Source organism: Watersipora subatra, chromosome 9 (genome assembly GCF_963576615.1).
Source record: "Watersipora subatra chromosome 9, tzWatSuba1.1, whole genome shotgun sequence".
Classification (NCBI taxonomy): Eukaryota; Metazoa; Bryozoa; class Gymnolaemata; order Cheilostomatida; family Watersiporidae; genus Watersipora; species Watersipora subatra.
The window spans coordinates 48781796-48808363 of NC_088716.1; the positions used below are offsets into that span (position 1 = coordinate 48781796).

Here is a 26568-nt window from a genome sequence, read left to right on the forward strand (position 1 = left end):
GTTGAAACAACATTCTCCAAACTTGGTTTCCTTGCTTAAAATGGCCAAGCAAACACCAATATCTTTTGGATAACTATAGATGAAGCCATTGCAATAATGGTTGCACTTATGCATTTAGGAAATCTCATGTGAACCATTTTACACAGTATGTAAGTATGATCAAAACTGCTTTCTGAATGTAACTAGCGGATAAACCGTGTCAAATGCATCAGATAGACTTATTTGGGAGGGGTATGGGGGGGGGGGGGGTTATGTTGGAAAATTTACAGTACCATGAAACACAATTTGTTTTTCATCGGTTTCTAGATTCTTGAAATACTGTATTTTTTTCTGAATTTACACTCAAGCCTCAGATCACTGATGATTTTTTTCTTTCAAGTTCTTAAGATTAAGCAATGATATACAGCCCTGTGGGGGCTGCATATCATTGGATTAAGGACCAATAAGCATGTAGGGATAACTTCAAATTTATACTGCATCTGCTGCGTGAGACCAAGCAACGAGTAACTGCAAGTGTGATCAAATTATTTACCTTAATATTGTTTTCAAATTAAACTCTGAATGGAAAACCCCTTTGACCATATAAAGACCAGCCTGCAAAATTGCAAAAATTGCGAGTTATTCGTTGGTCCGCAAGTCGACGGGCTTGAAACACAAACACTTTATCGCTATGGTTAAACAGCAGTAAATAATAGGCTCCTTGGAAATATTTTTTGTAATTATTCCAAACCATGATGCAACAAAATCATTTCATAAACTCAAAGCTGACCTGGTTTGTCTCATTCGAAGTTGCGTTGTCGCGCCACACGACTTCCGAAACATTGTGAGATTTTTATTACTGGCGATGGCTTCGGCGCATAGTCCCAATGTACCTGCCGCCTCTCCGAACACCAGTGTAAAAATTGGCACTTTCGGAAGAAAGAAAAAATCAAACAAAGAAGGTTACTGTGCTATTTTACGCTATTTCACTGCACATCGTCAATTAAACAACTATCGAGAACTTTTTCATGTTAGGAGATACAGGCTAGCAATATGTGTCAGAGTTGCTATTTGCTTCAAAATGTATCACCTACCTATAAATTGTAACAACGGCTATATGTGCCTCTACCACCATTTATTAACTATATGTTATTGACTATAGAATGCGTATAAGATGCAGACGTACTAATGAATTCTTTGCACGTTCATATCGGCATACATAAATATTTATTCGTGTACAAGTACGTACCCATCCATGTTTATCATAGTCGGTTTAAGCTCTACTTAAAACCTTTTAGCCATCTTCAACAAACTCAATTGCATACAATGATTATACGCATGTAATAATTTAATAATGCATATAATAATCTGTGATAGGCCTAACTAGTACACATTGGTTAAATATGTACCGTTGCATACTTTTTATACTGCTATTAAGCAAAACACATCCTTTCTTTATTAGAGTCATATGAAGGCAAGTGAATTGAATCATCTTTTATGTGTGTATATATGCACAAAATTTCACAAACCATTTGCTCATAGCTGACGTAAATCTGTGATATTGCACACCTCCAATTGATGGCTTGCAGAGAGTCATCTAGCTAAAAGATTTTCGATATTTGCTACGATTAAGTTTTTCAGTAACTTTGTCCTTATTCTACAGAAAAATCAAAACTCACAGATAAATTCCGTAAGGTCAAGGTGTGTCGTGGTATGATCTGTTTCGTGAAGTAGTCCAAAATGTTTCTTATGTTTGTCAACTGAAACTGATGGAAAGCCATTTTAGTGGTGTTTAAAGTGAAATGTAGTGTACTCTTAAAAATGTTGCAAGTGATCACTGCATCATGGAAGTAGTGTAAAAAACGCTATGAAGGGATACCAATTGAATCAAATAATCTCATCGCCATTAGAAAATGAATCAACTCTATTAATTCTATTTATACTAGCTCTATTGATAATGTTGCTGTACTTGCGGGGTGGAAACATTTCTGAACTTCCACAACAAAAGTCTTTCATTGAATAATGTAAAATTTGAGCAAATATTTGTCATGACCTACAAAGTAATTTCTATTCAGCAATGTCCTAGGTTTATCAAAATGGTAGTTTTTAAATCAGTATACATATAAGCATTTTATTCAAATAATTTGGGTTTTATGTTGCCCGAATAATACTAAACGGTGCTTTGTATGTCCTCTTGTAGTTGTAGAATCTTGAATCTAAAGAGGTTTATTGCAATTGGTAGGAGGGGTGAAAACAGGTGGAAGGCAGCCGTTTCTTTGCAGTGAATACAACAAATAAAAATAAATATGTGCCAAAGTTTATGGATCAATTTTTTTGAAAAATTCTCGATATGTCTAGTGATCATGATGGAGATGAAAGGAAAAATGACTTTTGTCAACATGGCGGAATATTCGTCCAAATTCACATGAGTTTTCTGCATTTTATATTGAAGTATCACAGTTATTGAGGAATAGCCAATTAGAAAATTTTCAAGTGTCAAAATAAATCATAATTGCAGCTAATTGCTTGGAGATGTCTTCTACAGTATTTGCTAGTAACCACATTTATGACATTTTACTCAACCAAGCCTCTCCAGGCTTCAGTTGAAATGGCAAAAGATTTTTTAGTTTGATGTTATTTACAGTTTGATGTTTTTTTGTGGGTTGTACAATGCATGGAAAGGTACTGATTTAACTGATGGATACAACTTTTTCTATTTGGTTTAGTTCCTCAAGCAGCAACTTTTTTGATTTTAGCCTAATTCAGCCTTCTGAGGTGCTGATAGAACACATAAAAATAATCCCTGCCTATTTTGCACCTACAACACAGCAGAGTAAGACATCGTGAATATTTTGATACGAAATAACTGTAATGTGAATTTTGTTGCAAGTCAACCTTTAAATGTAATCTGTTAAATATTGCCTTAAATCTCTTAATTAACCAACATGTTCTCCTAAATACAGTAATACTTCAACTTACGAGTGCTCCAACGTACGAGAAACTTGAGATACGAGCCAGCTTTTAAGCAAGTTGTAGCACTAACATACGAGCCATGTTTGAGATACGAGCACGTGAGTCAGTTGCCAAGTGTGCCGGAGGTGTTTTATGATAACAGCATCACTATGTATTTTTCAACTGCTCAGGTTATACTTTTGTACCGTGTTTTTTGTGCGTGATTTTCAGTGCAGAATTATGTGAATTAAAAGTACTGTGCGTAGACCGAAAGTTTGCCAGTAAAATGAACGATGAAATGCAAAGAAAAAGCAAATGATAACAATTATTAAATGGAAAATTATTGAAAAAATATGCGAAATGTGTATGCGTGATTGAGCTAGCTCAGCAATATGACAGAAATACATCCACAATTATCAAACAGAAGGATTATATGGGCATTTATTTAGTTCGCAAAATGACTAACCATAGTTTCTAAACGGCGCAGCGAGCTTCACGACCGCTGATGGAGAGAGACTGCTCAGGCATTGGATAAAAGATCAACAATTGGCCGGTGACAGCGTAACTGAACGACGCTATGTGAAAAGGCTGGTGCTATCTATCAAAACTATAAACATTCGGACAAGTTGGCTAGTGGTCGTATATTGACCGTTTGTGACGACACCTGTGTTCGTCCTAATCGCAACATGGTGAATGGGTGACAAAGGCAAACGTCCTTAGATAGTTTTATCTTAAAACGGCCAGCTAGTCGTGAAAGCGAAATAAAGGAAAAATTAGCTAACTAGCGAGAAACTTAAAACTATGAACGCCGAAGAAATTTTAATTACGTTAAGTTAAAAATGAAAGTTTGCTTTTAGGTTTGCTTCTAAGTTTGTTTTTTAAGACTCTGATAAAATCCAAATTTATTAAAGTCAACTGTTGTAATGAAGGATAACTCTCTATAACTCCCTAGGATATCTCCCTCTCTGGCAAATGCTAGCGTTAGCTGCTATTGTATGTATTTAATTTTACATTTTAATTAATCACATTTCCTTGCATTATTTTTTATTTGTTGCTTTTTAAAAACTTGTGGTAAGTTAGGACAATAACCAACATGTTCTTTCTGTTACAATATCTTGTTTTGAGTTTTTTATTTGCATTTATTAGAGTATGGAAACCAATCAATATATATTTAGTTGTTCTATATATAAATAAATTGCACCAACATGCGAGTAAATTGACATACGAGCTCAGTCTCGGAACGCATTAAGCTCGTAAGTCGAAGTATGACTGTAATCAACTAATGTAAGAATTTCCTACATATTGACTGGGTCAAAGAGCTGCTTTTCAGGAGCCTCAAGCTGTCAATGTTGCTACCTAACGCCATGTAAAAAGGAATTCTTGAAAGGGTACATGTAAAATAATGTTAAAAAGCATAACTAATCAGAAGGTGGTATAAGAGTAGCGTACAAATTGTTTAATTATCACACTTTGTGTATCTGCTCTGAAAAATGAAATTCATTAAAAAAAATCTGTCATGTATGAGAAAAATAAATCTTGTTTTGGTTTGTATTACACATAAATATGATCAGAATACATTTACAAAGTTTACTTGAACAGTTTTATAATATTTTTCCTTTATTCTGATAGATTTTTCTTTTTGATAAAAAAATATTGAAACTATTTTTCCTAATAATTGAATATATCTAATTTCTTTGTACACCATGATCATTGTAATAGTTTTTTAAAAATTTCATATAATGTATTCATGTTAAAACTACAGTCATACTTCAACTTACGAGCTTAATGCGTTCCGAGACTGAGCTCGTATGTCAATTTACTCGCATGTTGGTGCAATTAATTTATATATAGAACAATTAAATATATATTGATTGGTTTCCATACTCTAAAAAAAGGCAAATAAAACACTCAAAACAAGATGTTGTAACAGAAAGAACATGTTGGCTATTGTCCTTACGTACTACATGCTTTCAAAAAGCAACAAATAAAAAATAATGCAAGGAAATGTGATTAATTAAAATGTAAAATTAAATACATACAATAGCAGTTAACACTCGCATTTGCCAGGGAGGGAGATATAAGTTATCCTTCGTTACAACAGTTGACTTTGATAAATTTAGATTTTATCAAAGTGTTAAAAGACAAACTTAGAAGCAAACCTAAAAGCAAACTTTCATTTTCAACTAAACGTAATTAAAATTTCTTCGGCGTTCATAGTTTGAAATTTCTCACTGGTTAGCGAGAAATCTTTCCTTTTTTTCGCTTTCACGACTAGCCGGCCGTTTTAAGATAAACCTATCTAAGGACGTTTGCCTTTGTCGCCCTTGCAACATGTTGCGATTAGGACGAACACAGGTGTCGTCACAAATGGTTAACACACGATCACTAGCCAACTTGTCCGAATGTCTATTAAACAGTTTGGATAGATAGCGCCGGCCTTTTCACATTGCATCGTTTCAGTTACGCTGTCACCGGCCAATTGTTTGTCCAATGCCATCAGCGGTCGTGAAGATCACTGCACCGTTTAGAAACTATGGCTAGTCCTTTTGCGAACTAAATGCCCTGAATATAATCCTTCTGTTTGATAATTATGAATGTATTTCTGTCATATTGCCGAGCTATCTGAATCACGCATACACATTTCGCATATTTTTCAATACTTTTCCGTTTAATATCGACTGTTATCATTTGCTTTTTCTTTGTATTATCTTTCATTTTACTGGCAAACTTTCGGTCTACGCACAGTACTTTTAATTCACATAATTCTGCACAGAAAATCGTGCACAAAAAAACACGGTACAACAGTATAACCTGAGCAGTTGAAAAATACAGAGTGATGCTGTTCTAATAAAACACCTCCGGCATACTTGGCAACTCACTCAAGTGCTCGTATCTCAAACATGGCTCGTATGTTAGTGCTAAAACTTGCTAGAAAGCTGGCTCGTATCTTAAGTTTCTCGTACGTTGGAGCACTCGTAAGTTGAAGTATTACTGTAGTGGCGTTTATCCATGAAAATCATCCATTTCCTTGACAGAGGAAAGTTTGTTAAATGCGATAATATGTCAAACTATTTATTTGATTTGATTGACTAGCTATTGCCCTTTTTATTTCGTATTGCGTGATTTTAAAAACATTTTTGTTTGAAATGAAATTATTGCTAATAAAGTAATAAAAAAATTAAATAAAATAGTTGAAATTACTGATGGTTTTGGTCCAATTTTATACAGTCGTTATTGTTTTTAGTCATTAATAAATTTTAATTTGCAATTTATCTAATTTTTAATTGTAGCTTGAACCATAACTGCCATGAACAGCTTTCATATTTTCCTCTAGGTAAATCGGACACGCTGATTCCGATTTTGTACTCAAAATCCACTAACTTTCAAAGTCATGGAGGCTTTTTTACAGCCTTCTAATATCGGTCTCGTCAACGACACAATCCACACAACAAGCTCCGCCCATAAATATGGGACGTAACCTATCATTTTAACGACGGTAGTTGGTGATGTTTTGTTCGATCTATAATTATAGAGATGGGTGTCTTAAAACCCATTATTAACTAAATTCAGCCTTAAAAATAATCTCAGTCTTTTATGACAGGTAGATAAGCTATTTAACATTGCTCGTAGCTTGTTACAGGATGTTTGATAGGCTGAACGCTGAGAAAAATTAGCTCAAAAAAACCCGATAACAACGCTAGCTTTTGATAAAATTGCGCTGATACGTGTTTTTTATTATTAATTAACATTTAGTTTTGTATTATTTTCAAGTTTTTTCAAAGCCAGTTCAAAATCCATTACCTATTTTTTCAATTTGTAATTTTCAAATGTGCCGTTTCAATTTCAAATGTGCTGTTGCACACACCTGTTTCTGGTTATTCCTTCATTCAATCAGACAAAGTATCAGACAGAGACAGTCCGATATGCCATTTTTACATTTGTACCAATATCAAGAGGCACCAGTATCATCGTATTCAAAGTTTTTGATGGATAGCTATTGCTGCAACAGGAACCTTTTTTATACACACAGTTTTATGTACTCATTGTTATTATTAATTCAACATGACTTTTATTCTTTTTTTCTCAGTTTTTATTAATTGTATTATTAGCGAATCATCTTTTATTATAATCTTATTAAAACAGACTTAATCTAAGTGTTATTTGCTAATTATTCCACATTGACATCTAAACCCTTTTATAGTTGTTTTGTTTTTTCTAATTTATTTGACCTGCACAAAAACTTTCCTCATGGTATGAGGAAATATGAGTTTAAAAGTTGTTTGACAAAGTTTGAAAACCTTTACAGTTTTTTTCTCTTCTAATTTATTTTAACTACACAAAACACTTTTCTCATGATATGAATTTAAAAAGTTAGAACGGTAACTGTTGCATATGTTAAATAAAAATAGATTTTTTGTGCAAAGATTTTTTATTACTCGGGCATCCACCTAGTTTATTATATAGCTCTGATAACAAGCTTGCATAGATGTTAGCATCTTAATAAGGATATTAGTTATAAACAAAGTAAACAAAAACATCTTTATCCAGTAACATGTCATAATATGTGCAACACTTTAATGTTCTATCATGCTTCATTTTATACTATTTTTTAAAGATTTTCAAATGCTAGAAAATCCTTCATTGATACACTCAACCAAATTCATTCCCTTTACAGAAGAACATTCAACAAAAAACTCAGTTTCTCAGGAATAACCCAAAGATTTCCACTATGGTAAACACCAATGTTGCCAATATCAACCAATAGTTACATGATTCAAAGGATTAGTTTTATAAGGTTTTATATGTGGAAAAAGAGAATTATCAGTTACACATGTTTGATCCAAAGAAAGTTTCTATGGATTTTTTAAAAACTGCAATTGCAAGCAAATGTAGCCTTTCACCATTTTTTTTCCATCTCAAGAACCTTGACTGATATATGTGAGGTTGAATGCCAAGTAGGGTGTTCATGAAGAAAAAATTTTGTTAATTGAATAACTTGTTAAGCCTTTTGTATTTTTCTTAATAAGAGCATCACTTTTATTTAATCACTTGGTTCTATTTATGCTTAGCAATCATAAAGGAGTGGTAGGCATACCATCCTCTGAAATGAGGGTTCTATCATAAAGGAGTGGTAGGCATACCATCCTCTGAAATGAGGGTTCTATCATAAAGGAGTGGTAGGCATACCATCCTCTGAAATGAGGGTTCTAAGTAAAGCTTCATGATTACCAAAATTTATCAGATGATTCGATGTTGCAGATAAACAATTTGCGATACATATATGCCAAATCCCAATATTATTATGTAACAAGCTTAAGAATTTTTCTAATATTTTTTGGTTTATTTTAAATTTAAAATAAACTGTTTTGCATTCATGTAACTTAGAAACATTTATGTTAGGAAAGCATTTGTGCGTGGAAGGCTATGGAGTGAGCTTATTAGAAGACACTCATGCGTTTTAGTTCCAGTATCGCTCACCCTGAAAATCGTCAAGTGTGAGATAAATCGCCATCACACGATTATATCGTTTATATGATTGGCGATATATCTTTAAATGGTGGCAATTTTCATATCGCCTACCTTAAAAATTGTCACCAAAAAATTACATTGTTATGCTGCGAAGGTCTAGTTCTAGGTTCAATCATCAATCAGACCGGTTTTTAAATAAATCTCTGAATAAACCCTTGAATCTTCTAAAATTAGATTTTTAATATTCTATCTAGCCCAGTAAGTTTGTATGGAAGAAACACTAAGGGTATAAGCTGGCGGTAAAGCGACATTATTTGTTAACTTTTTATAAGAAACAACTGGAGTAAATAAAAATAAATTTTTGCTGACTCATCATCTGTTATCCTGATTGTAGTTCAGGATCTGGAAGATGAGAGTCAGAAGTTTATGGATCATAATTCGGCTAAGACACCTACTTCACCCGCAATAGGAGATAATGCTCCCCCAGATAGTTACATACTAGAAGAGAATGAAGAAAGGTCGATGATTGAAGCGCAGTCGAAGAATGATCCCAAGCTTAAAACTCTTGTACAGGTTTGCAGAGATTGCTGGAATGTTTACATGTGATAGTTGATCGCCCGGTTAACTGTATGTACTGTGTATTTGGTTTGAGAGTGATAAACCAGCTGCGGCAAATCAGCTGAAGCTGATGAGAAAGTGCATGAGAAATTGAGAGAACAAGGAATTGAGGCAAGGAGCAAGTGATTTGAATATGAAAGTTTTAAAATGTTTAAGTAGATGCAAACGGATAATTGCTAGGAGTTTGGAACAAGTAAAAGATAATTCAATATGGCCGCAATTGAATAGACAAGTGGCTGGCTAAAAGTCTTAATGGCCGAGGTGAAGAGTGACAACAAATCTGAATGATATTGAAATAGGTGGTGAGGAACGAAATAGTGTGTGAATAGGTGAAGGTCTAAGGTATACATGTATTTGAAATGAGTTCAGTGAGTTTGAAAGTGTATACATGCAGACATAGATCAGCTCATTGTTTGTTGTATATATTATGTATAGTTTATACATTCGTTTGTATATACATTTATACAATTATCATCAGTTTGTTATGATTTGCTTTGTTTATATACACGGATTATAAAAATGATTTTATTTTTAATTTCTATTAGGTACTTTGGGTTTTTCCAAGCACAGCTGAAGTTGAAGGAATCGGGCGTGTAGTCGGAAAAACCTTTGTTACCATAATTTGTGTATGATAAAATCATGCTTTGCAAGCTCTATTAGCCATCTACATTTGCGTTCTCTACAAAGTTTGTCACCTTTTGCTGGATCTCAGTTAAAAATGTAAGGCTGACGAATTTTGCACAAAGGAATGTTTGAATTGATGCCAGCTTGAAAGTTGGTCAAGTATAAATTTATAAATATTAGTTTTTTAATCGTGACTATCTTATCCTTGTCAGTAGGTATAATTTAAACATTAAAACACTACATTCTTTTTATAATTCGACTGCCTTGGTTTGACCAGGTTTTATTGAACTGGATAAACGAAGAGCTGGCTGACCACAGAATTATAGTCAAGGACATTGAAGAAGATATGTACGATGGGCAGGTACTTCAGAAATTAGTCGGTATGTAAGGGTGCACGTTAGGTTTCGATAACGCCATATTTGGGCATTGTTTGGATATGGAGGGATATTTTATGAGATTATCTGAGATGTACAAAAGTATATTTAATTTGGATGTATGCTTTTTGTAGTATATGCCATAAAAATAAAAAGCTTGTTCGAAAGAAGAAAAGGAGAGCATGGCACAAAATATTGATTGGAGCCGATTTCGGTTTAGTGTTTTATGTTGACCAACACCTTTTTCGGCATACCTGCTCCTTTTTAATGTTAGCATCGGTGAACTTATGGCTGCTTGCAGTATGCCATGTAGAATAATACTTAATCTCCTAGGTCCTGCTGTCAGATTTTAATACATATATGCAATCAATTAGTTCATTGCCGGATTTTCATGTAGGCCAGTCATTTTGGTGGTAAACTGTTTAAATCCTGTTTTTCAAGCTGATTGCCTGTTCATCATATGAGTAAGTGTCAGGGGCTACTCATCTTTTCCTAACTTCTCCTGCAAAGTTTCTTCTGATTATTGCAATTGTGGTACTGTTACCATTTCTTTTAGAAGTGAAGCTAGGGCAGTCTTTCTCACTTCAGTGCGTTTGTTGATTAAGTGGATGTATGTTATGTCGGTTGGTTTGTTGAGAGGACATCTAGCTTTTGGTTTTTTGTCTATTTAATTTTGTGTCATAAAATACAACCTAAGCGTCTACAATGTTAGAGTTTTTCTACCCTTTCACCGGTTCAGTAGGTTCTTATAGACTCAAATTTAATGAAAAGATTTTAAGTTATTTTTTGTTAGGAAGCTTTTCAGTAGGTCTTCACAGTTCCTCTAAGCATAAAAAACCTCAGATTTTAATGAGTTCTATGATTTTATATAAATGCAGTTATACCTCCACTGACCAACCCTTGTGGAGGGTTACCAGAGGCAGCACCTTCCTGAATACCGCTAATCATGTCTTACGTTTTTATTGAATAGAAGAAAGTAATTAGCTTACCTTTTATTAATCTTTTATTGAATCTAACTGTTTATGAGCAGACAACTCTAAGTTCTTTAGTTTCTAGTTAGCATTTGTTGTAGCTGAGTTTGTATGAAACAACTTCTTGATTAAATCTTTAATTTGCTGCCGTAGACTTATAATTCTGGGTGCTGACCAAGAACAGTTCAGGCAAATATAGGGTTTAACCATGAAAAATCATAAAATTTAGCATAGGAACCAAAGGTAATAGCATCTGGTGCTAACCATTTCTACCGGTTTTGGTGACATACATCCAGTACTACCTACCATTATGCTCAGATAGATACAGGTGCTATCTTTCATATAGATCACAATTTAATGCACCCAGTATATAATATACTGTGTATAATATAATAATTATAATATACAAATTAAAATTGTATTATAATTCAAGCTCAACAACAGATTCTCAATGCCCTCGGCAGCCTACATCATATCCATCTTTTCGGATGAAAGTTTGCTATTGCAAACTTAGTGTTCTTGGCGTACTTCAAGTTGTGTGCAGCTCATAATATTATAAAATTGATCAGACAAGAGGAAAACTTCAACCACTCACAATGCATTTATTTTAAAATAGTTGTCGAAGATGATTTTCCGACAGGTTTCATAAATAAGTCATGTTTGCATTCTCACAGTATTTAATATGCAGTGTCGTGCACTCGTCGCAACAAAAGTCATTCAGTTGTGCTTCCGGTCTGCTCTACGTACCATTTCCATCACTAAATCTTTCAAAGTATGCCTTCAAGATATGCGTGTTACCGTAGCAACCAATGTCACTTGTTCGAGCTGACAGGCTGCTTCAAATACGGTTATTATTTGAATGTCTCTAGTAGCCAACTCAGCCTATATCCATCATCTTACTCGTCTTCGATGAACTTTTATGAGACCACATAATATATAGACAATGTGGGCTGATACAATATCTGTAATCTTCTGCATGAACGAATGCAGACAACAATGTAAATGTGCCAGTAGCTTTACATCTTTTCTTGCTGAGAATAAGTTATGGCACCATTCATATTCGTAATCTGCATGTTGCAATAAGTTTGCTTTATGGTTTTTTTATTGATACATGTGACGGTATATCGAAAGTGACTTGAGTACATATGCATTGTTTAATATACAATTTATTATTATAATATCCGGGTTCCGACGTCCGAATACAAGGATATTTCAATAATCTGTTAGGCGTGTCAAATGTCAGACCAGGATGCCCGAATGTTCGCATTTTAAATCGCAAACATTAATTTTGACTGCCAAAATGCATTAATAGGGAGGATCCAACAGCCATTTTAGTCGAAAATAATTATAGTGAACAAGTTAAATTTCAATAAAAAAATGTTTGAACAGTTTGCATAAATTGGTTGCTGACCTGCCATTTCGATTGTCTGGCAGAATGGCAGATAAACCATTTGAGCAGCTTATATAGGAATTGAACTTTATTGATGATGGTTGTTTGCGGAGGACAGATCCTTGAAAGTGTGCATAAAGCCGCTGGTGTGGGATGATTGCACAACTGGAATCTGTACCAAACGGCCACTGTTTAGCAATTGATATTATTAATAGCAGATGCGTACTTTGGAGTACGTAGGCACCCTTAATAAGTCTTTAGATTAGCTTTCCGATTCGGATTAGATTACAGAGGTTATTTTAGGCTATTTTCATGCGGCTCCATGCACATCAGGGTCATTCATAAAAGTTCCAAGGAAATTATTGAACACTGACAGGAAACAGCATTTTTAAGCGCATTAGAATTTGAGCCATTCCATTTTATATGAAATTTGTTCGGAGATTTTATCAAACACCTGATCAGGGGTGTCACAAGGCTCACTGAGCAGTTGCGGCGAACTGCTTGTCTGTGACTCTGTCTGTGAATGTCTTTGACATTCTTATAGTACAAAATTGGCATCTGTCTTTTATTGAAAAAGGAGTTTAGTAATCTTGTACTATAATAAGAGTCATGTCCATTTGTGCAAAGCCATGGTAAGAGTGTTAGGAAAAAGATTGCACTTCATGGTAATTAAACCTGGTTATCCAGCTTCCCAGATTAGGGTGAAAAATCACATTCAATAGGATTTAAACTTGTGATTTTCAGCTTGGTTGATTGACCCTCTGCCACCACTGCCGATCGACTGCTTTGCTACATTGCAGAATAATTGTGCAGTTAATTATTACACCTGACAATCTCTCACCATGCACTAGACTGCCAGATTACTAGTTACTAGTGATAAAATATGCTTTCCTTGTGGTTAGGCGCTATGTGCTTGAAAGATGACAACTCCTTAGCTTCAGACTTGTCACAGTTTTGTCTGTAATTGTGTGTAACAAAAGTAGGAATATTTTAGAATGTTCTAGATATTTGTAGATATCCTCAATACAAGTAAATCAGATTCTGAGTCAAGCAGTTTTGTTTGTCTATCACAAAGAAGATATACCAAAAAACCTCTATTTGATTGCCATAGGGCTCTATTTTTCAACCCTTCCACTATAGTAGCTGTCAAATAGAGGTAGTATTCAAATATAGGCTAGCGTTGTATTTTTAAAATAGCTCATCAGAGTTTTGAGAATATATATTTAACCTTTTTACGGGCGAAGCAAATGTCACTTACATTTTGCAATCTCCTTCGGGCGAAGCGAACTTAACCCTTATAAATGAAAGAAATCTGCTAACTTACCTCCAACTTGTCATAGACCTCTAAATAAATATGCATTGGATGGGAAGCCAAGACATATTGCTACCAGTTGATTGCTTACAATTAACCTACGATGATCTTATAGCCTTGGCCCTGCTTTGCAATTTGTTGGAGCTTTCAAGATTTTTATTTCATATCCATTGTAAGCCGAGTTAAGATAACCGCAGGGATGCTATCAAATAATATGCTATAAATCTGGTAATTTATAAGTTAGATAACAATCTATCAAATGCTACAAATATATATTCAAGAACAAGTGATGTAAACAAACCATATTTATAATACATGCAAAAACAAAAATTAGAACTTTTAAAGTAGAAATATTTGCATCGTTTGTTCGGCCAATTTCGTTTTGATTCTTGCTTTAGTTTGAATGGTTTTATCTTCTGGCTGTTCAGTACCTTTCACCATGTCTTCTGATCTCAACTCTTCTTCTGCACTGATGAACTAGCCGATATTAGCGTTCAAACAATTTTTTTAGCTGAGCAACACCTTTACACGTTGCATTTCGCACAAATAATGATGAACTTTTAGCTGCGTGCATGCAAAGTACAACTTTTAGCCTCAAATTAGTAGTTCATATACCATAATAAATGTAAACCGCTTTTCACATCTATCGAAGTATCAAGACAGCGTTAAACAGAGAACTACTATTAGCCTAATACAGACATTAATTATTTCTGTGGTGTTGCTTTCAAAGTTTACAAAAAAACTGAGAATCTTTGGAGTTAGAAGACTGACTCCGATATAAACAGAAACAACAAAAGAATTAATTGTTATTAATGTGACCGAGTCATTATTAGTACAACTTTGTGAAAACTTTTCTACTGGTCCCTTGCTATTATGGTTTTGTAATGATCAAACAATGTCGAAGTAGCGGTCAAATAGAGGTGGTGTTCAATTAAAGCGTGTTGCTCTCTTTTTCAACCCTTTTCCTATATTGATGGTCAAATAGAGGTGGCGTTCAAATAGAGGTGTTTGTGGTAGCTGACGATAGCTTTTATCAAAGTGTTTCACCAACTTGTTTCATAACTTGACCTCTGAGCAGATCATTACGAATGACAAAGAAGTATTCTACTTTAGGTCAGTATGCTAGGAGCACATGCTGGCCCTTTGACCATTTATCTTAGCTGTTGTTGTCTATTGCAGAAAAGTTGGCAAAGATTAAAATTGAGGTGCCAGAGGTGACGCAGTCAGAAATCGTACAAAAACAGAAGTTAAAAGTTGTCTTAGAGGTCGTTAGCCACCTTCTTAACTTACCTCCTCACAGCAATGAGCGATGGAATGCGGACAGTAAGTACCTGATTACGACCCCTGGGGCATCTAGCTGTTGGTTTACTTGTCTTTATAATTGCTGTGCCATAAAATACATGAAACCACTAACTACAATGTTTGAGTTTTTTATGTAACAATTAATCAAGCTAATTTGGATTAAAGTTTAATAAAAATATGTTAAGTTATTTTTTGTTAGAATCCCGCGAGTAGGCCTCCACAAATTCTATGATTTTAAATAAGTTCAGTCAAACCACTTGTGGAGAGTTACCAGAGGGAGGCCCGACGTTCCTGAACCCTGTTAATCAAGTTTTATGTTTTTATTCGATGTTTCCATGATGCGGATGATGCACGAGTTTGTCGTAATCCACCAGATGGAAACGGCAAAATCTGCAAGTCAAGCGCAAAATAATCTTTATCGAATGTTTCATGCTTGCAAATGATAGAAACGGCTTTTGCAAATGATGCACAAGAAGATGCTGAGCAAGCTATTCCGTTTTAAACATTTTCACGCTTCAGTCATTTTTAGTTCAATTTGAACAGTTTTCAATGCTCTAAGGCTCCCATTTCTGCTGAGCGTGACAAGACTGCATCACTAATTGTTGACCTATGGCATGAAATCCTCTCCTTTTTTCTAGCGAAACACCTGAGTTAATCCGCAAATGCAAATGCCTGTTGAAACACTTATCACACGGTAACACGACATAGCACAACTCCGAATCCACATGATGGAAACATGGTGAGAAAATAAAAAACAAGTTGAATCTTTTTTTATAAAACATTGACTTGAATCTTGTTAATTAATCTTTTATGGAGTCTTACTCTTCATGAGCAGACAACTCTAGCTTCACCATTTCTCAGATAACAATTGTACACATTTTTCATTATAAATACATGGTAAAGCTGGAGAAAATGTCTGGCTCAACAAAGTAATTTCTATCATACAATGTCCAGAGTTTTTCAAAATATTCTAGTTTGATAAATCTGTACATACGCATGCAGCTTTTCAGATAGTTTTGTTCTATGATGTTGGAATAATATTAAACGGTACTTCAAAACATCATTTTTATTTTTAATATTCTGGATCCCAATAAGACATATATATAAGTGGCAGCAGTGATGAGAAGAGGAAGAAGGCTATGATTTCCTTAAAATGAGAGCAACAATAAAAAAAATCACGAATAAGCATCATTAGATCAATTTAAAAATATTAAAGTATCTATGAAGCTGTTTAGTATGAAGAAGAACATGAAATCAATGTGAAGAAGTGAAAGCTTAGAATGAGTGAAAGTCGAGAGGCTGGCTAAGATAATTGAAGATAAAATGTAAAAATAACCATTATGGAAGTGTTTAAATCTGCATAAATTGTTAATGGAACTGTCATGTATTCCAAGATGGACCACCTCCATTTTTTTATTGTTATCTCTATGTAAGTACTCCATCTATCTTTTGTTTTTCTAAGGCTATGCCTCCCTTTCCTGTCTTTAAAATAAACTTCAAAGGAAAATAAAAACTTTCATAACAATTTGCTTGATATAAAAGTGATAATCAATAAATATCATTTATGGATTATAAATCAATAAATAATATTTATTGATTTATTTTCTACTCGCAGTAAGCTCAGCACTGCACAAGATTTTTTCATTACCGATCAGATATCATGCAGCATGCATGTTGATTTTCAACACAAACCTCTAAACTTCTTTCATAACTAATAATCAACGGATGTTGGGCTATAGAACGAATTAAATGCATTACTGTGTTTTCTTATGACAATAAATGATTCAACATATGACAATTTGATATGTTGAAGCTGGCCCCAGTATGAATTCCATTTCTACATAGAGGTTTGACAGTATGCCCAAGATATGATGGGCTGATGTATGAATATTAAATCATTTTTAAGGTAAAAGTAGGTAAAAAAAAGTTGGATATGCAATCCAAAACATCCATTTTTGCTCTGTCCATGCAGTTTGCATAAAGCGGCTTTGTTATCATCACAAGATTTAAGAGCATGTCCACAAATCTTGGTGTAATGTTGTTTCTTAGCGTTCACTTTTTACCTGTCATCATGGCTATGGCTTTAAAGATATAAGATCTTGTTAGATGGTTACAGAACAAAGATTTAGTTATTTCCACGTTTTTTAACAAAAAGACATTTTATTGACGTTTAGTAAGTCAGTAACTATTTCCCCTTGGAACTTTTCTCGAGGCAGCACTTGATTTAGCAGACAGTATGTCATTTTATGCGTAGGCCATCTTTTCTTTGGTCTTGTACCAGCTACCGTTTAGCAGAGGTGACTACAGAAGTCTATGGCAATCATTGTATTCAGCTAAGCGAGGGACAATAGTTTAGAAGAATATTACACCTTGTGCGTCACAGCTTCTGTATCATTTATTTTTACACAGTTTTTATTGAACCATTTACTGATATTTGCGTACCAGTGAGAGATTATGAGACGTGTATCCTCACTTTTGCATGGATGGAATATTTCTCTGAAGTAGATTAATCAACAACTAACTTGAACGCAAGACATTTGTTGATTTATGTTCTTACGCAATCACGGATCTTAAAGCCGGTTTGCACTTGCATCGCATTTGCCGGTTGGTCGTCACATGTACTTGAGGTGACAAACACCAAGGTAATTTTAAGGATCAGATGGTGGTTATTTCTAGGGAATGTTGTGTTTAAATTGGAATGATATGAACTCTCTAGTCGAATACAGTAAAAACTACTAGTATTACTATATTATACTAGACAGTGGTCAGACTCTGTTCACAGCAGTCGCATTACATCCATCGTTACGATGTACATGGATAAGCTTCTCATCATTGATCAGGAGACTATTCCTCAAATACATAATATTGAGGAATAGTCTATGGATCAATGATAAGATTCTGATTATTGATTATTTGGCATAAACAGCTAATAACCAATAATGACCAATGTTTTACCTCTTGGCATTATGGTAGACTCTAAAACAGTCATGTTGTTATTAAAGAGATGCGCAACCTTGCGTCTCTCCAAGCATTCGATTTGTATCTCAAAGGAATTTGCGATGAAAAAGTTATGTTCAGTATTTGTTTCTGATGTTATGTATTTACTTGTATGTTTTTTAAATATTATATTATTTAGAGTCCAATTTAATTTAATAACATGGTAATTTATATCTATCATATATAATGACTCTCTCCCTAACTTATGTATGATATCCTCTCAACCACACCTAAATATTTCTTTCAAATACAGCGCTAATTCTTAAAAGGTATATCGAATTTCATTTGCTTAAACCAAATTTATATTATTTGTCCTGATCGATGGAAAGTAAAACTTAGTTATGTTAAATATGTTCTATATGATTATGATTGATATTATACATATTGAGTACATCTCTTTTGTATGTGTAGATATTCATGCAAAGAACTTGGTGCCAATCCTGCATCTTCTCGTGGCTCTTGTGCGGCACTTTCGAGTTCCAATCAGATTGCCTGAGTTTGTCTGCGTCAACATGGTAGTTGTGCAGAAGCAGGCAGGAATCCTCCGTTCCAGGAAGGTCACGGAAGAAATCACGACAGCCAATGAGTATGTATGACACAACTAACGAGATAAGAGAGATTTGTAAATTCGACTAGGGTAATTTCATCATGGAATTTATTTTGTGTAAGACTGATGATACATTGAAAGGGTTAAAAAGGAATGTTGTAAATTTCATTGGTAACGTATGTTCCTATTTATGGTAGCAGTGGAAGCAGTTACTATAGCGAAACAGTTTTGTTATAATAATATCACCATTACACGAAAACATTACCAAGAATCACGGCTTGTGAGACTCGACTATGTCAGAACTATTCACGTTCGTGGACTTGATGATATCTTATGCTGATGCCGCACTCACCCAGGTCAATAATGACAAGCTTTAGATTTGACAGTAGCAGCTATTAAGCTGCTACTGTCAAACCTAAAGCTACTGTTTATACGATTTGGAGTTTGTCGTACCCCCAAATCGTATAAAACCGCTATCCAAGCTGACTTAGATCAGTTCCAACCAGCCTGTAGCTAGACAAATGACTCCATAAATCAGAGCATATTCAAATTAATTTTCAAGGACGGGTTGGTTTGTTTTTTGAAAATTAATTTTTATTATAATGATATACAAGTTCTGTGCTGTGTATTTATCAAGCTTTTGCCTTTAACTCTCACTTTTATCATTTTAATGCTGCCCATACTGTTGTACATTATGATGAATGCTGCCATATCAATCGTGTATATGAAAGGTATGCTAAACTCAAAATAGATGGACATCCGTCAAATGTGTTTATTAGTACGGCTGGTCGTATATCGGCGTCTGAGTGTATATGTACAATAACTAGCACACTAACCCACATAACAATGTTTTAATATAATCCTCACATATTTGAAAGTATTATGGTGGCAATTACATTGGCTCTGCCAACACAGTAACAACACTTACAGTGAAACATTTGTAGTTACTCCCACTGTTGGCGAATTTTAGTTAAATAATCATTTGGGTTTTCCTTTTTGATGATTATCGATGATTATGAAGTATCCGGGTGTTTTGTTTACATATGAGAATGCCATTTCTAGCCAGTATTAATAACATGGATAAAATCGTTTAAAACGTGAGGAAAGGATTTATGGTTCGATCATACACTCGTTAAATCTGGTGGATGTTGGGTTCACAAAGCAACCATGGGGTCATTTTTCATTCAAGTGGACATACACTGTTGATAATACATGTGTAAGAGAAAACAATCGTGGGGTCATTTGTCATTCAAATGGTCATACCCTGTTGATAATACAGGTGTAGGAAGTGTCTTCAAGGTTATGCTGAGAAGTTTTTGGTTCTCTAGTTCCTCTTAATAAACAACCATAAAAACAATTTTGCCAAAGATAAACAGTGATAAAACCCTTGATTAGACACATGTTATGTCTCATTTGCCTTACTCACCTTTAATTTTATATATGAGGGAGGCTATGACAGTTTAGTCCGAGATGCAATGTGTTTTCATGAATGTAGAGGTATGCAATTAGTGACATGAAATCAGAGCACAGCGTGTAACCGACCTATGTCTACCTCGTGATGTTTTTGTTGGTTTAAGATTTCTTTTGGTGAGCTGCATAACTAATGAGACTATTCTGTCGCTGTATCAACTATTTGCTACAAAAAAATTAATAGCTGGATCATAAAGATCGGAGTGGAAGATTTGGAATTAACTAAAATAGGTGCATGGTTGTTGGCGGCGTTAAAAATGAGACTCTTTTGTTGTAAAACATTCTAATCATCCAAAATGCTACGTTAGCTATACAATTACCTGAAATATGATCTGAACACTTTTATTCACTTCCTTCCTGTTTACTCCAAATTCTAGCCCATTCTATCCTCCATTGATAAAGGTTCTATTTACCTCATGAAAACTGAAGGTCTTCATTTACTGGCACTTAAATTTGTATAACACTTGTGATAGATATATTTATGGAGGCCATGGAAGTCACATTTTGGTTTAAGATAACATCTAAATCTTTGTCTATATTGTTCCAAAAGTATCAGAGTTGATGATGTGTACATCCAATCAGTTGGTTGAGCACGTCATAGATTATCAAGAGGGTGGCATTTATTCAAAATTGTTATAAGCTGTGCCACAGTTTTTCAGTGCCGTCAGAAATGATGAGACCGCCTCCCATTGTAAGAGACATTTGCTGGTAGTGATGGTTTACTGCTTTTATTATGCTAAAGCCCACCACAAACCATATACCATTAGATGTAGAATTTTCTAAATATTAATATGGATTGAGTTTTCCATCAGCAGCAATTGGCAATTAATTCTTTTCAATGAAGGTGCGCATGCAGCTGACCTTGACAAACATTAAAATATTATCTATAGTTATTTGCTTATTGTTTTCTCAACTAATCAATTTTGTGATACTGCAGCAATATAATTTAACCACTCTAGTAAAAACTGGTGACACTGAAAAGGGTCATTGGGGGTGTTTGTGAAATGGTTGGATTACCATTAGTACTCGGTCGACATGAGGACATTAATTCCATCACCTCTGCTAAAAAAATTAATCTGTAATGCTTTTACTTTATTTTGCTAGAACGAGGTAGAAAGTTCTGCATCTCTTGATGCGCAATAGACCTATGTGGTAATTAAATGGATTAACATGTCTTCAGCGAAAGTGCCAAGATGAACAAAGGCATGAATTATTGGGTGATCTCATAATTTCTGACAGCACTGTATTGTTGCCGTTCTTCCTCCATGACTCCTGTGGTGGAGACAATAGAGTTTTCCTAGTACAGTAAACAGCTACTAATCACACCCTTGGTTTACTCGAGATTTGCATATTAGCTTGTAGCCTGTGCAGCTACAAACGGATCTATAGATTTTTATATGCGCAGAAAACATGCTGAATCAAATATTCAGACTATTTTTTACCGTTCCCAATATAAAATATTGGGAAATTTTGGCTAAACTAAGTTTTAAAGCTCAGTCTATCCAGAATTGAAGCATTACAGTCCTGCGTACAGGGATTACTGTGTTTCCTCTGTCTTATTCTATCTCACATCTCTGCTATATGCATATAGTAAGAAGACAGCTCTTGTTGATAAAGTCATTGTAATATTTTAATATATTTTAGATTAATGATTGCTTCTATGAATCCTGTAGCATTAAGTTCAATCAATTAGCAGTCTTTTAAAATTTTAACGGAGTAGACGTCAAGTGCATGTTTACGCTCCACTTAAAAGACCTCATTCACACTATGTTTAACACTCTGAGGCTATTTGTGTTTGCGGCATACGTAGTAGTTTAATATGATTAAAATCAATGCTAAAAGTCTCTGTAAACTGTTCCGAGACCACAGAGAAACAACCTGCTTAAATGTGTTGAGTTTCCATGAAAAGTGCTGATGATTGATAAGTCGTGATTTAGCAAATTGTTGCTCATTTGTAGCCAAAGTATAACATGAATTTTGGTGCCTCGCAGGGTTTAAACTGCGTTGCCTAAATATACTCGTGATATCATCGCGTTGGCGTGTACAGTTAAAGTCAATACATGCACTAAAGCCTGTATGGACTTTCCCTCATTGCAAGACCACGGAGAAAACAACCTACTCAAATTTGTTTTTGAAATCCCATGAAAAGTTTAAATTACTGATAAACAGTGATTTGGCAAATTTTTGATATTTTGTAGCCAAAGTATAGTTTGCATTTTTTTGCATCACCAGGCACTATGTTAAAACCGCTATGGTGCTATTTAGGTATTAGACTAACCATGGTAACTTAGACACCTATTTACAGACAAGGGAGCTGAGCGTCTGCTCAATGGACTCAACGTGTTGAAGTGTTAGCTACACATTTGTCAGCGAGGGGGGGGGGGTCACACCTGAGATGTAAACTTGGGTGTCGAGAGATATCTGTTATAAATTTGCATGTTAACATTGCCCCAACATTTTCTCAGAATAATTTTGGAGTTATCTTCTTTAGTCAGTGTTGCAGCTTGAAGGCTTTTCCAAGTTATATGTATGCTATGAAACAGAAATATGAACAATGCATTAAATTCTCTGATGAAAGGCTATTCAATTCAAACTAATATAATACATCTATTTGGTTTCCTTTACAAGTTTTTGCATGGAGTATTTTTGTGTGAACCCGGTATGCCACACTGAGATTAATTTGGTTAAAGGTTTACTTGCAACAAAATTCACATTACAGTTATTTGGTATCAAAAGATTCATCATGTTCTACTCTGCTGGGTTGTAGGTGCAAAATATGTGGAAATGAGTTAAAAGCTCTTAAAAGCTCAAAAACGAACAGTCAATCGCAACCATCACAAAAACGCCGTAGATTGGAATTCATTTCCAAATTGGCTCAAATGAGACGTAGTCGAGCAAGATGGCTTCTGTTTACACTTTCATGCAACCTCATTCATCGAAATATTTTCACAAATATACTTCACGCATTCAATGAAACCATGTCTATTGTCCTTACGCGTCTTTTTTATCATCATTGTAACGCTGTCACTTTGAGCACTGATATCTCAAAACCTACCGTAAAAAATTCGTTTAATTTTTTAACCTTACCTCAAAGGAATGCATATGGTCCTTGGATAAACATGACGAGCCTGTTCGTCACATGTGATGGTCGAAAAACGCTGCAAAAATTGTTCGCGCTATTTGGCAAGATGTACGGGTCACATGATCAGATTACGACTAGATGATTAGACCAAGCCGAAACAAAACTGTAACATAGCAAGCATCTATATTTGATACGGGCTTTCAGTTAGAACCCGAAGTGTTTGCCATAAATTAGTGCTACGAGACTTTTGATATTCAGCCTTTTATTGGCCTTTCAATTCACGTGATAACACTGTGTGTGAAAACAGTAACCAAGTTGACTTGAGTATGTCAGCAAAATAAAAAGATTCTAGCCTGCGGCGCTTTCGTAATCGCTGAGATTTCATTCGTTTTTAGCTTTTAAGAGCTTGTAATCACATTTGTACATATTTTGCACCTACAACACAGTGGAGTAAGACATGGTGAATCTTATGATACCAAATAACTGTAATGTGAATTTTGTTGCAAGTAAACCTTAAAGAATTATATGTGTTTGCATATTGAAGCTGTTTCAGTTGCCTTACATATTTATATAATTTAGCTGAAGTCATTTACAGGATTAGTTCTTGGTTATACAAGTAGAAGTGATAACATTAGCAGTAATAGTGGTAGTACTAGTAGCAGTAATAGTGGTAGTAGTAGTAGTAATAGTAGTACTAGTAGCAGTGACAGTACTAGTAGTAGTGATAGGGGCAGTACTAGTAGTAGTAATAGTGGCAGTACTAGTAGCAGTAATAGTGGCAATACTAGTAGTAGTAATAGTAGCAGTACTAGTGGCAGCACTAGTATGAGTTATAGTAGTACTAATCTTTCATAAGTCTTCCAAATGCTGTTCTTACTCACAAGTTGGTTTTAACTTGCACTAGACCCATCTTATTGACTTCTCATCACTGCATAGCTCATTGTCAAACACATTATTGGCAGCCATGAATCTTAGTGTATTGATGATGTCGAGTTCTATTACATGTACTTATCAGCAACTATTTAATTAATAATATTATGTGTAGTAATATTATATTTACTGTTATAGTTGGTAATATTAGTATATTTATCCTACTTGTGTACTAAAGTGAGCAATTAATCATACGCTTGACCTTCGGGACCAGTAAACTTTCAGGATGTTTTACTTGCTTTGTTTTTGGCCAGCAATTGATATATCTTTTTATTTATACCTTTTTTATTTTGTAACGATCGCTGACAGCCTATTCAATGAAATTCATAGAAAAAAGTTCAGACTCAAGTAATGGATGTATAGCCCTAGTACTGCTTTGGCACAGACTGTTCTGCAGAGTGTTTCTGTCATGGATCTCAGTCGTAAGTTCTGGAGGCAAATGTATGTGGCTTGTAAACTGGCATTGCACTTTTAGAATTCATATACGTTCAGTTCCTTAAGGTAATCTGTAGCGGGACGCTAGCCAAGTTTCACATACATCCGTGATTGCAGCAATGATTTTTTTGCATTATTTACACAATCACCATATATCTTGTTATATCAGCTCGCGCAGGTATCTGTGTTAATGAAGCGTCAAAAATTCCTAAGTTTTCAGTTTGTCATGAAATGTGAAGGATGTCTTTTTCAGATCTGGTAATAATTAGAGGTATGTGTGTTTTGCTCAAGAGTCAAGTAGGGGATAAACTATGTGAGTAGATTATTAGAGAGACAAATCTCATGACATTATGGCATACATATTTTTAAATTGATATTTAGTGGTGGGAAGACATTACTCAGATGGCATCAAGTCTGTAAGCATATAATATGACTCATTTTTGGTTAGCCGTGATAAAGAGGACTCAACAGGCACTCGTGTAATGTTCAAGATGGCTCTATATTGCGTTCGTTTAGACCCTTTTGTTCCACATCTTTGAAAGTCACCTTCATTTGTCTTAAATCTTTTAAATTAACTGTTTCCATGATGCTGATAATCCACAAGTTTGTCATCCGCAAGATAGAAACGCAAAGACCCGCGAGTCAAGCAAGTTTTGTTCCTCGCAAATTTTCATCCAATGTTTCAATCTCGGGAAAGATGGAAACGGGGCTTGCTAAGGATGTGCGAAAAAATGCTGCGCAAGCTGATCCATTTTGAACATTTTTCGTACTTCACTCATTCTTATTACAATTGGAGTAGTTCAGGATCCGCCGCAATTAGCTCTGGCGTATAGAGCCTTATCTTATTTAATAAAGCATTGAAACATATAAATGGAATGAAAAAAGTGAAATATGAAAGGGAATAGAAAGTGAATAAATGAATAAAGTCCATTGAAACGTATATCGCACCACATGCTCAGAACTCCAAATTTGTGTCATCCGCGTCATGGAAACATAGTGATTGTCCTGGCTGCATAATCGTATTGCCTGGCATAATTTATGCAGATACCTTTTAGTTCTGGATAGTTATTCAAACATGGTTTACTTTCCATGAGCCAACTGAGTAGCGTGTCAAACATGGGACTGTCTAGGCACCCGTTATAGCTAATCTACCTACGAGTCTTCTGTCCCCATTTATAACCATCTGCTTCACTCTTCATTAGGTACTCTTTGGGCAGTCTGATTATACTTGTATTTAAACTGTAGAGAATGCTGTAACAAGATGAATTCTCAATTTATAAATTTCCTCATGGAGTTTCTGTCTAGGTTATTTGTAATTTGATTGAGACTGTTTAGAGAATGCAGTACCTAGTTAGGATCACCTCCTTAGGATCAGGTCGTGAGTGTAATCACACACTTTCTAGTTCTCTGTTCCCTGTATACCTGATTACATTAAACCACTAATATTGTTACAATGCTTCCTCGCTACTTCGTGGGTCACCTTTTGCGGCTTCAGCACTTTGCGGTTAAAAAATATTCATTAAAAATTGAAGCAAATAATTAAAAAGGAAAAAATAAAACAGGAAATACATAGATCTTTCTTATACTCTGGTCAAGTGTGATCCCTCGCGAATATTATTGTGCTAGCAGACAACGCAGTTCCCTATTTTTTATTACATTTTGTGGAGTGTAAAAGTGCATCACGCTTGTGACGCCTTTCATCATGTTTCTTAAACTCTCAGACTCTCAAAATTCATTTGTTGAATGTGAAAAGAGAGGCAAATGCTTACCATTAATGAAAAAGTGACTTTAAGAAATAGTTTCTATTTTTTGGATGTTCATTTATCGCAGGAGGCGTTGGTTCGTATTCGCATGATAAAGCTAAGGAAGCTAAGGATTTTAAGCCTCATTTAAGCTAAGGAATAGGTTTGGGACTCAGACCTGCGCCTCACACGAGTTCTTTTGTGAAAATCTGGATAACAGAAGCTCTCAGTTTAATTATAGATATTGTACTAGTTAGTAAGCTGTGTTGAAAATGCTTTGGTTCTATGGCTAAAGTTTTAGTTTCACATTTTTGTGGAATTTCAGTTTTTGCTTTTTTATTTCAACTTGAGGCCATTAAGTACATTTTAATAGC

The 26568-nt window shown here is 34.8% G+C and overlaps 1 protein-coding gene across 1 annotated transcript in view; it reads left to right on the forward strand.

The window, feature by feature from the left end:
* The first annotated feature begins 816 nt into the window (after positions 1–816).
* The window catches only part of LOC137403729 (beta-parvin-like), a 45663-nt gene continuing 19911 nt past the window's right edge, over positions 817–26568 (forward strand). The window contains exons 1-5 of the mRNA XM_068089747.1: positions 817–941; positions 8795–8973; positions 9920–10022; positions 14869–15012; positions 18400–18574. Coding sequence (XP_067945848.1) covers positions 845–941; positions 8795–8973; positions 9920–10022; positions 14869–15012; positions 18400–18574 — 698 coding nt within the window. The 5' untranslated portion in view covers positions 817–844. The remainder of the gene's footprint in view (positions 942–8794; positions 8974–9919; positions 10023–14868; positions 15013–18399; positions 18575–26568) is intronic.